General features: G+C 40.0%; 1 protein-coding gene across 2 annotated transcripts in view; it reads left to right on the forward strand.

Moving 5' to 3' along the window:
* LOC142401765 (macrophage colony-stimulating factor 1 receptor 2-like) overlaps window positions 1-11,953 on the forward strand; it is a 50,765-nt gene extending 38,812 nt beyond the window's left edge. Inside the window, exons 11-22 of one of the 2 annotated variants that reach the window (XM_075487228.1) lie at window positions 2,098-2,224; window positions 2,340-2,444; window positions 2,532-2,642; window positions 6,418-6,571; window positions 7,027-7,100; window positions 7,177-7,265; window positions 8,276-8,398; window positions 9,155-9,266; window positions 9,390-9,489; window positions 9,586-9,712; window positions 10,737-10,836; window positions 11,223-11,953. In XM_075487228.1, the coding sequence (XP_075343343.1) occupies window positions 2,098-2,224; window positions 2,340-2,444; window positions 2,532-2,642; window positions 6,418-6,571; window positions 7,027-7,100; window positions 7,177-7,265; window positions 8,276-8,398; window positions 9,155-9,266; window positions 9,390-9,489; window positions 9,586-9,712; window positions 10,737-10,836; window positions 11,223-11,293 (1,293 nt within the window). In that variant the 3' untranslated portion in view covers window positions 11,294-11,953. The remainder of the gene's footprint in view (window positions 1-2,097; window positions 2,225-2,339; window positions 2,445-2,531; window positions 2,643-6,417; window positions 6,572-7,026; window positions 7,101-7,176; window positions 7,266-8,275; window positions 8,399-9,154; window positions 9,267-9,389; window positions 9,490-9,585; window positions 9,713-10,736; window positions 10,837-11,222) is intronic. The other variant, XM_075487229.1, reaches the window with a different exon arrangement.
* Window positions 11,954-12,280: the final 327 nt, after the last annotated feature.

The following is a 12,280-nucleotide window of genomic DNA, read 5'->3' on the forward strand; positions in this document are numbered from 1 at the left end:
AATTATATAAGGTGAGAGAGTGGAGAGGTGAGTGAGGAGGGCAGAGAATTAATTTAAGAAGTCTTTGTGAGGCTTAGGGGGACGATAGACTGTGGCGACGAAAATGGGGGTGGGTCCAGAAATTTGACAGACAAGGCATTCCAGTGAGGAGAGAGGTGGCACAGCCACCGGCAGGACCTTCCACTTCTCGCGGTAAAGAATCACGAGACTGCCTCCGCGACCCGATCCACGAGGTTTACAGGAGTAAACAAACCCCGGAGGAGTAGAGTCATTGAGCTGGGAAAAGTCACCAGGAACTTGCCAAGTCTCATTTAAGCAGAGAAAGTCAAACTTATGGTCCGTTAGGATATCCTGGATGAGACGTCCTTTGCCCGTGAGGGAGCGAATGTTCAACAGACCGAAGTTATCACCGGTGTTGTCATGGCTGAGAGGAGCGTTTGCCGACCTAGCCAGGCTGGCTAACACGCTGTGATTAACAGTCCGGTAGGTGTTTCTCGGTGCCTGGCGACTGGAGGACCAAAAGGAGGTAATCCTCTTGGAGCTGCCAAAGTGGAAGCCCCCGCCGAGATCCACGGTGGATGTACCTCCGGCGAGGCAGATGGGCGATGTCCGGGTGGAGATGCAGTGATGCCGGTGGAAATCCGGACCATTGTGAGCGGAGGCTGAGAAGCTCAGCGACCGAATACTGGAGGAGTCCTCCCACGGGTCGATGGAAGAGCGATAGGACAGTCCAGACCAGCAAAAACCACACAAAGACATTGATGACCCACATCATAGAGCGCAGAGGCAACGGCGAGTAGCCGGGCGGTGTGCTGAGGAGATAGGCAGCGTTCGCCAGCTAAAGCAGAAACACGGAGCGATGACAGCAAAATGAGGATCAAACAAAAGAGAAGATTAAAATACCAGTTTGAGTTAAAAAAAAAAAAAACGGTCAATTTGTGGCAGGAGTGGCGTAGAAACACGATTTTTAAAAGAAGAGTTGCGGGTGAGTAGCGGCAACAAAATACGCCAGCGTTCACTCAACCCGGATGCACTGATTGTGTGTTTGTGTATTTAGCATCAATTCAGAACAAACGTCATCTCATAGAACTTCAAAGATACAGTTCTATTTAAGCCAATTCATTGTAGTAAAATCAAAATCAAATCAATTCTTTAAAATCCAAATTAGTTAATTAATCTAATTCATACAGTATTGGTTTCATAGATAAGTACGGCTGAGTATCACCACGATAGGAATGGACATTTATGCCATGCTGTCTAATAAAATGACCTAATGGAAGTATTTACAAAGTGAAAAGAATCGGTCCCGGCACAGAACCCTGAGGAACTCCATGACTTACTCTGGTGTGAAAGGAAGATTCTATGGCGTTCCTTATAAGTTTTATAAGAACCCCCCGGTGTCCTAAGGTACCTTTGGAAACTAATGATTGTAGCCTGGAAAAAGCTGTAGCTTCTTATTCCCAAAGAAGAAAATTCCTCAAACGTCAACCAGTTCCACCAGATTAATCTCTTGGACGTGGAAGGAAAAATCTTTTTCAGTCCAGTGGCCCAAAGACTGTCAACATTCCTGATGAACAACAACTCAGTAGCTCAGTGCTACATAAGTATTAATGTTTGGAGCTACATAAACAGCTGTAATAGAAACCACAGAGAACTCAATTGGAAGGTGGTATGGTCTACATTTAACTACCATCATTTCCAGGTCTGATGAACAATGTCTCTCAGTAACAGTTGCATCTGTAGTCCAGCGATTGTTGATAAAAATAAAAAAAAAGCCAAGCAGCCCCCTTATTGTTTACCCGAGGCTTCAGTTCTGTCGCTGTGGTGAGTAGCACGGCCCACAAGCTCAATAGTCAGGAATCTGGAATCAGGAATTCCAGGATGAAGCCAAGTCTGGATGATTATCAAAACACAAATACACACATTTCCTGGATGGTTGATTGTGATGATAATCAGAGTCTTAGGTCGTCCATCTTGTTGCTGAGAGACCTGGCGTTGAGATTATTTAATATCCCAGAAGTCCAACAAACTGACAGATAATCAAAATTTAAAAAAAGATAAAAACATAACCCGTGTCTACTGTTCTTCGTCTGCCAGAAACCCAAATACGAGATTCGCTGGAAGATCATTGAGAGCACGGACGGGAACAACTACACCTTCATTGACCCCACCCAGCTGCCGTACAACCATAAGTGGGAGTTTCCTCGAGACAAACTGCGGCTCGGTATGAAACGTCTGATCCAAAAAGCCCTATCAGAACGTCCTCCATCTTGGTTTTTCATTGTGTTTCTGACCGTCCTCCATCTTGGTTTTTCATTGTGTTTCTGTCCGTCTCTCAGGGGCCGTCTTAGGGTCGGGGGCATTCGGGAAGGTCGTCGAGGCAAAGGCGTTCGGGCTGGGAACTGGGAACAAGGCCACGAGAGTCGCCGTCAAGATGCTTAAACGTCAGTCCATTAACCTTCATCATCATCATCATCATCACCATCATCACTGTAATGGTACAATCTGATTTTTCACGGGTTCATCAACAGCAAGCGCTCACTCTGAGGAACGGGAGGCTCTCATGTCCGAGCTGAAGATCCTCAGCCATCTTGGTTACCATGACAACATCGTCAACTTGCTGGGAGCGTGCACTCAAGGAGGTTAAGATCAATCAATCAATCAATCAATCAATCAATCTTTATTTATATTGCGCATTTCATACTACAGGCAACTCAATGTGCTTTACATAAAGACATACAGAAATACAGAAAAAATACAACACAGAAATACAGGTAAATAAAAACATCAATCAGGTAATGTTAGCTAACAGTAGGATTGGTATAACTATAACAGAGCAAAATTAAATTTAGCTAACAGTAGGATTGGTATAGGGTTGCCAACCGTCCCTTGAAAAACGGAATCGTCCCGTATTTATAAACAAAAGCACCTGTCCCGTATTGAGCTGAAAAGGGACGCACTTTGTCCCGTATTACTGTGAGAATCTAAAAATGGGCAGTAGCATGCCAATGGAAATTAATAACAGGGGGCTTTATATGAAATTGTATGGTAAACCTTTTCCCAGGCCCTGTACTGCTCTCTGACCAATGAGCTGACAGCATATTCACACACGAGAATACGCTGTCAGCTCATTGGTCGAGGAGGTACTGAGAAGATAGCGAAAGACAACAAAGCAGCATACATGGCAGTTACGCAGACTGCCATGTATGCCGACACCACTTTAAGCAGTGGGAGACAAAGTACTCAACTCCAATACTTGAGTCAGTATTGATACTCGTGGTCAAATCTTACTCAACTACAAGTAAAAGTCGCTCAAAATTTTACTTAAGTTAAAGTGAAGAAGAACTTACTTTTAAAAGTACAAACTACATTTTCTAATATCAGTACATTGCTGTATTGTTTTCTGAATGCTTTCACAGAACCATGTAACTCTGAAACCACTTAATGATGAACTCACATGTAGACTTTTTGCACCACTCTGCTACAAAATAACAACAACACAGCAACTATGAGCTAACAGTGCAATAGTACTTTTACTCAAACGGGGAAAAACATTTTTTCATTCATTCGTCTTAAAGTATTGGTGAAATAAAGACACAGGTCCAGGTTAAAAAAAAAACAAAAAAAACTTCTCCTTTAAGAAAGATACTTATTTTATTCTGTTAATTTTGTTATTTTATATTAAAGTGAATTGCTGGATAATAATTAGTTTTCCAGGTGTTCATCTCACTCAAAAATATGCATCTAATTCAAATTAGGTTCGAATCAAATAGTTAAAAAATTGTTTCACTCACAAAAAAAGGGGCTAAAAAATTCAACAGGCTAGGAAGGGTGAAGGCAATCGGTTTCGGCCGGCCCTTCTAATGAGGTGTCCCTTATTTTTTTTTCAGGGAGTTGGCAACCCTAGATTGATATAACTATAACAGAGCAAAAGTAAATTGAGCTAATAGTAGGATTGGTATAACTATAACAGAGCAAAAGTAAATTTAGCTAACAGTAGGATTGGTGTAACTATAACAGAGCAAAAGTAAATTTAGCTAACAGTAGGATTGGTGTAACTATAACAGAGCTAAAGTAAATTTAGCTAACAGTAGGATTGGTGTAACTATAACAGAGCAAAAGTAAATTTAGCTAATAGTAGGATTGGTATAACTATAACAGAGCAAAAGTAAATTTAGCTAACAGTAGGATTGGTATAACTATAACAGAGCAAAAATACAATTTAGCTAATAGTAGGATTGGTATAACTATAATAGAGCAAAAGTAAATTTAGCTAACAGTAGGATTGGTATAACTATAATAGAGCAAAAGTAAATTTAGCTAACAGTAGGATTGGTATAACTATAACAGAGCAAAAGTAAATTTAGCTAACAGTAAGATTGGTATAACTATAATAGAGCAAAAGTAAAGTTAGCTAACAGTAGGATTGGTATAACTATAATAGAGCAAAAGTAAAGTTAGTTAATAGGAGGATTGGTATAACTATAACAGAGCAAAAGTAAATTTAGCTAATAGTAGGATTGGTATAACTATAATAGAGCAAAAGTAAATTTAGCTAACAGTAGGATTGGTATAACTATAACAGCAAAAGTGAATTTAGCTAATAGTAGGATTGGTATAACTATAACAGAGCAAAAGTAAATTTAGCTAATAGTAGGATTGGTATAACTATAACAGAGCAAAAGTAAATTTAGCTAATAGTAGGATTGGTATAACTATAACAGAGTAAAAGTAAATTTAGCTAATGGTAGGATTGGTATATCTATAACAGAGCAAAAGTAAATTTAGCTAAAAATAGGATTGGTATAACTATAACAGAGCAAAAGTAAATTTAGCTAATAGTAGGATTGGTATAACTATAACAGAGCAAAAGTAAAGTTAGTTAATAGTAGGATTGGTATAACTAAAACAGAGCAAAAGTAAAGTTAGCTAAAAATAGGATTGGTATAACTATAACAGAGCAAAAGTAAAGTTAGCTAATAGTAGGATTGGTATAACTATAACAGAGCAAAAGTAAATTTAGCTAACAGTAGGATTGGTATAACTATAACAGAGCAAAAGTAAAGTTAGCTAATAGTAGGATTGGTATAACTATAACAGAGCAAAAGTAAATTTAGCTAACAGTAGGACTGATATAACTATAACAGAGCAAAAGTAAATTTAGCTAATAGGAGGATTGGTATAACTATAACAGAGCAAAAGTAAATTTAGCTAACAGTAGGATTGGTATAACTATAACAGAGCAAAAGCAAAGTTAGCTAATAGTAGGATTGGTATAACTATAACAGAGCAAAAGTAAATTTAGCTAACAGTAAGATTGGTATAACTATAACAGAGCAAAAGTAAAATTAGCTAACAGCAGGATTGGTATAACTATAACAGGTAATTTGAGTAAACTAACAAAAGCTAACAAACATGGATAAACTTTCCTCCAAGAGGAAGCATTTAAAAATATAGCTAATAACAGAACGGTTGAAATAATGAATGATAACAAATCTTTAATATATGAATATGACTAAGTTTTCCTCCTAGTGAAGCATTAATAAGATCAGGAACACAGTAAACCCCAAAGCATGAAACAGATGGAGTGAGACAAGCATAGCCACATGATTATGTCCAGCTAACTGAATGATTATTCTAAATCTGGCACCTGTCCCCACACCAGGCCCCCTGCTGATGATCACAGAGTACTGCAGCCACATGATTATGTCCAGCTAACCCAATGATTATTCTAAATCTGGCACCTGTCCCCACACCAGGCCCCATGCTGATGATCACAGAGTACTGCAGCCACATGATTATGACCAGCTAACCCAATGATTATTCTAAATCTGGCACCTGTCCCCACACCAGGCCCCCTGCTGGTGATCACAGAGTACTGCAGCCACATGATTATGTCCAGCTAATCCAATGATTATTCTAAATCTGGCACCTGTCCCCACACCAGGCCCCCTGCTGGTGATCACAGAGTACTGCAGCCACATGATTATGTCCAGCTAATCCAATGATTATTCTAAATCTGGCACCTGTCCCCACACCAGGCCCTCTGCTGATGATCACAGAGTACTGCAGCCCCATGATTATGTCCAGCTAACTGAATGATTATTCTAAATCTGGCACCTGTCCCCACACCAGGCCCCCTGCTGGTGATCACAGAGTACTGCAGCCCCATGATTATGTCCAGCTAACCCAATGTTTATTCTAAATCTGGCACCTGTCCTCACACCAGGCCCCCTGCTGGTGATCACAGAGTACTGCAGCACCATGATTATGACCAGCTAACTGAATGATTATTCTAAATCTGGCACCTGTCCCCAAACCAGGCCCCCTGCTGATGATCACAGAGTACTGCAGCCACATGATTATGACCAGCTAACTGAATGATTATTCTAAATCTGGCACCTGTCCCCAAACCAGGCCCCATGCTGATGATCACAGAGTACTGCAGCCACGGCGACCTGCTCAACTTCCTGCGGGCTCACGCTCAGGACTTTGTGGCGTCCATGCTGAGCGTGGACAGCATGGAGGCGAACTATAAGAACGTGGCATCGCAGCACGCCAGACTGCGCAGGTGAGACGGCTTCTGATGATGATTATTATTACTATTATTCTGATGATTATTATTATCATTATCATTATCATTATTCTGATTATTATTATTATTATTATTATTATTATTATTATTATTATTATCATTATTATTCTGATGATGATGATGATGATGATTATTATTCTGATTATTATTATTATTATGATTATTATTATTATTATTATTATTATTATTATTATTATTATTATCCTGATGATTATTCCTGACGGTTATTTTACACCAGACTTAGGAACTAAAATAATATAATAAATATTTTTTATAATGAGAATTTAATTTAATTTAATTTAATTTAATTATTTATTTTATGAGATAATTTATTTATTTTATGAGATTATTTATTTATTATCAAATTATATATTTATAATATATTATAAATGTATAATTTGGTGAATAACATCCGATCATGTGTGCCGCAGTGACAGCGGGATCTCGTGTTGTTCAGAGTATCAGGAGATGCAGCCGGTTCTGAGTCCAGGACAAAGTCCTCCAGGTAAGACCCATATTCACCTGAATGTGTCTGATTTGGCCTTCAGGCTCACCTGAGCTCACCTGTCTGTGCTCCACAGGTGGGCTGACAGACAGCCTCTCCGTCTGTGACCTCATGAGGTTCTCCTACCAGGTGGCCCAGGGTCTGGACTTCCTGTCCACCAGGAACGTAAGAACACTCTCATCATATATATATATATATATTACCTGTGTCTCACCTGTGTGTCTCACCTGTGTGTCTCACCTGTGTGTCTCACCTGTGTGTCCCCCCTGTGTGTCTCACCTGTGTCTCACCTGTGTGTCTCACCTGTGTCTCACCCGTGTGTCTCACCTGTGTCTCACCTATGTGTCTCACCTGTGTCTCACCTGTGTATCACCTGTGTGTCTCACCTATGTGTCTCACCTGTGTCTCACCTGTGTCTCACCTATGTGTCTCACCTGTGTCTCACCTATGTGTCTCACCTGTGTCTCACCTGTGTATCACCTGTGTGTCTCACCTATGTGTCTCACCTGTGTCTCACCTATGTGTCTCATCTGTGTCTCACCTGTGTCTCACCTGTGTGTCTCACCTGTGTGTCTCACCTGTGTGTCCCCCCTGTTTGTCTCACCTGTGTCTCACCTGTGTGTCTCACCTGTGTGTCCCCCCTGTTTGTCTCACCTGTGTCTCACCTGTGTGTCTCACCTGTGTCTCACCTATGTGTCTCACCTGTGTCTCACCTGTGTATCACCTGTGTATCTCACCTATGTGTCTCACCTGTGTCTCACCTGTGTCTCACCTATGTGTCTCATCTGTGTCTCACCTGTGTCTCACCTGTGTCTCACCTGTGTGTCTCACCTGTGTCTCACCTGTGTCTCACCTGTGTGTCTCATCTGTGTGTCTCACCTGTGTCCCCCGTTTGTCTCACCTGTGTCTCACCTGTGTGTCTCACCTGTGTCTCACCTATGTGTCTCACCTGTGTCTCACCTATGTGTCTCACCTGTGTCTCACCTGTGTATCACCTGTGTGTCTCACCTGTGTCTCACCTATGTGTCTCACCTGTGTCTCACCTATGTGTCTCACCTGTGTCTCACCTGTGTATCACCTGTGTGTCTCACCTATGTCTCACCTATGTGTCTCATCTGTGTCTCACCTGTGTCTCACCTGTGTGTCTCACCTGTGTGTCTCACCTGTCCCCTCAGTGTATCCACAGGGACGTGGCAGCGAGGAACGTCCTGCTGACAGACGGTCGCGTTGCAAAGATCTGTGACTTCGGTTTGGCTCGAGACATTCGGAATGACGACAGCTACATCGTTCAGGGAAATGTAAGCATTGAGGACAGAAAACTCCACCTGAAGGGATTTTAGTTTCTGCTCTTATTCACTGAGGAAACCAGAAGACTTTCTGAATGAATGACCGTCACTCTTTCATTTTAACATGTTATTCTAACATGTTTGATTTGGACAGATCTGGTGGAGTTATTTTGGAGAAATATGTTTTTTATTTATTTATTTATTTTATTTTTTCTGTTTTTATTAGTTTGTTTGTTTTTTAATTTCTCTGTTAGTTTTTTGTTCATTTGTTTTTATTTGTTTGTTTGTTTTTTATTTATTTGTTTGTTGTTTTTTATTTCTGTTTTTTATTTCTATGTTTGTTTTTTATATCTTTCTTTGTTTTTATTTCTTTGTTTTATTTATCTGTTTTTTATTTCTTTGTTTTTTATTTATCTGTTTTTTATTTCTCTGTTTGTTTTTTTATTTCTTTGTTTGTTTTTTATTTCTCTGTTTTTTATTTGTTTCTCTGTTTTTTTATTTATTTATTTGTTTGTTGTTTTTTATTTGTTTTTTTATTTCTTTGTTTGTTTTTTATATCTTTGTTTGTTTTTATTTCTTTGTTTTATTTATCTGTTTTTTATTTCTTTGTTTTTTATTTATCTGTTTTTTTATTTATTTCTGTTTTTTATTTCTCTGTTTGTTTTTTATTTCTTTGTTTGTTTTTTATTTCTCTGTTTTTTATTTGTTTCTCTTTTTTTTAATTTCTTTCTTTCTTTGTTTGTTTTTTATTTCTCTGTTTGATGGCAGGCCCGGCTGCCGGTGAAATGGATGGCCCCAGAGAGCATCTTTCAGTGCATCTACACGGTGCAGAGCGACGTCTGGTCCTACGGAGTCCTGCTGTGGGAGATCTTCTCTCTGGGTAACTGGGTTCCATCTCTTTAGACTACATTTCCCATGAGCCTCAGCAGCTGTCGCTGTCACATCAAAATGGCTTCACACTGATGCTACTGAGCTCTCTTTGTCTTGGTGTTCACCTGCTCAGGTAAGAGCCCGTACCCCAATGTTGCCGTGGATACCAACTTCTACAAAATGATCAAAGATGGCCGCCACATGGAGCAGCCGGACTTCGCTCCAGCTGAGATGTGAGCAGACGCACCTTCATATATAGTTAAATAGTTCATCTCAGCGGACTTTGCTGTTCATGAACTTGTTTAATCGAACACCACCCATCCGTGCAGGTATTACCTGATGACGCTCTGCTGGACGCTGGAGCCCACCCACAGGCCCACCTTCAAAACAATCGCGCAGCTCATCAACAGGCTCCTCCTCTCCACCAATGACACGTCAGCACGTCACAGTGACCAGGTAAGAAGCTCCTGCTCTCCACCAATGACGCGTCAACACGTCACAGTGACCAGGGCTGTGTTCGAAGCCGCCTACTACATACTACATACTGCATACTACATACTGCATACTGCATACTGCATACTACATACTGCATACTGCATACTACATACTGCATACTGCATACTGCATACTTCCATACTGCATACTGCATACTACATACTACATACTGCATACTACAGACTGCATGCTGCATACTACATACTACATACTGCATACTGCATACTGCATACTACATACTTCCATACTGCATACTACATACTGCATACTGCATACTGCATACTACATACTGCATACTGCATACTACATACTACATACTTCCATACTGCATACTACATACTGCATACTCATTCGATCAGAGAGTATGCAGAGCGTTTACCCACAATGCATTTGGCTCCTGCCCGAGCCGAAATCAGCCGGCCTGAAGCTGATTTCCCTTAAGCTCTAAACTCTGTAAACTTTAGCAACATTTGAAACATTTTCAGGTGAGAAAGTAGTCGTTTAGATCCCCAACGTGTTGAAAACCTGACAAAATACCGGCTGTTTACCATTTTGTTCCCACGAATTCGGCGCTACTAAAGCTAGCTGCAGTGAGCAACGCACTTCCTGTTATTTTCACAAAATAAAATACCCGTTGCCTTTTATCATAGGGAAAGCCATTACCATACAATTGGTGCTTTTGTTTTGAAAACAGGAAGTGAACCTACCCTCGTTGTAGCTAGCTTGAAACTGCCGTTTTGACAGGAAATGACGATCGGCGACGTCACGTTACGTTGCATCTTTGGTAGTTTGAGTATGAGTAGTAACCTCATGATGCATACCCAAAATTTCAGAGAATCTAGTATACATCCGGGAACTTAAAAAAAGTTAGTTAGTAGGAGTAGTAGGAGAAGTATGCGGTTTCGAACACAGCCCAGGTAAGAATCAGAGGAGCACTTCTGGAAAGCTGCTGCTTCATCTGTTCACTCTCACCTTCTTTCTTCAGCAGTTGTACAAGAACATCAATGAGTGCAGAGAGCAAGAAGAAGAAGAGGAGGTCAGAGGGGAAACACTGAAGACAGAAGAAGAAGAAGAAGAGGAGCAAGGTGAGACTTTGTAACCCTGTTTTACTTCATTGTTTATAAATCTACAGACGAGTAGATGCTGCCTTCCTGTTTATTGGGATAATTTACCTTAAGGCAGGTCAGCTGATCTGTCCTAAATCAATTGGTTGCTCTAACCTATGGACCATAGGTTGGTCAGATTCTTTATTGGCTTAAAATAATGATTACTAATAGAAATATATTAGAAATAAAAAAAGTTTAGAATATTTGAACGAAGCACAAAGATTAAAGGTTTGGCATTTAAACAGGGAATGGATCAGAACCAAAGTCAGACACCTGGAGCATGATGCCTGCTGCTGGTAAACCTTTCATAAGGTCATCCACATGGAGATATCTGTTCTGAATCTTACTTACCGTCCTGTGCACAGATCGCCATGACAGCAGTGAAGGTGGAGAGGAAAGGGAGCCCATGATGAAGAACATCTACCAGCTATCCTGATTCTCTCGACCAATCAGAATGCCTCTCACAGTTTGAATCGTGTCGCTAAGGACAGTTGTCCTTTCTCTGGAACTTTAAGGACAAGCACTGATAGTAAAACTTTATTCGCACATTCAATCTCAACAGACACCAAAGCTCTTCCAACCAAACCAAAATAAAAAAACAGCAACAGACCACACTGTTTTTATCAGCATTAAACATCACATAAAACAGCAACAGACCACTCTGTGTCATTTTATCAAAATTTTTAAGGTCATTATTTGTGATTTCCTCAGCTATGTTGAATTGTATTAATATTTTGAAGTCATTTTTTGTTTTTAGTGAACAAATTAACAGCTTTCAACAAAAATTTTAAAGATGTAGATTTTTTTTAATTATTCTTATAATTTTCTTGATGAAAAAGTTTTGTTTTTTTCTTTCATTTCTTTCTTTTTCAATGTTTTCTGTTGTGGATTAAAATCAAATTTTATTTTGATTAATTGTCTTAATTTACTGATAACACACACTGATGTATGTAATACTGTGATTTTGTTAACTGCACAGGAAATTAAGTCTATCAGATTTCAGTGTAAATGTCTGTTTTGATAAAAATGATCAGTGATCTGTTTGATCACTTTTTTTACATTTTTTTTACTCGTTTGTAACATTTTCTTCTGTGGTTGTCATCATTATTTTCTGTATTTTTGTGTGTCAGAATAAATTTTAACGAACAACAGACCTTTTTTCTTTCTTAATTCATCACAGTGCATGCAGGTTTGGTGATGTCAGCATTCTGTTGCACATTCTGCTCAGTCATCAAAAGCCCCTTTCACATTGAGGAATAACCCGCGTTTAATCCGCGAATTTAGCGTGTCTGCTGTTGCGTTCACACTGCCGACCCGGGCTGGCGTGTCAACTCGACTCGCCTTTCGACCCACGTCGGACCCTAGTCTTTTTGCCGAGCCGAGTTTGATGTGACAGCAATTGACGCGGGTCGGACGTGGACGT

This window comes from Odontesthes bonariensis, chromosome 16 (genome assembly GCF_027942865.1).
Source record: "Odontesthes bonariensis isolate fOdoBon6 chromosome 16, fOdoBon6.hap1, whole genome shotgun sequence".
NCBI lineage: Eukaryota > Metazoa > Chordata > Actinopteri > Atheriniformes > Atherinopsidae > Odontesthes > Odontesthes bonariensis.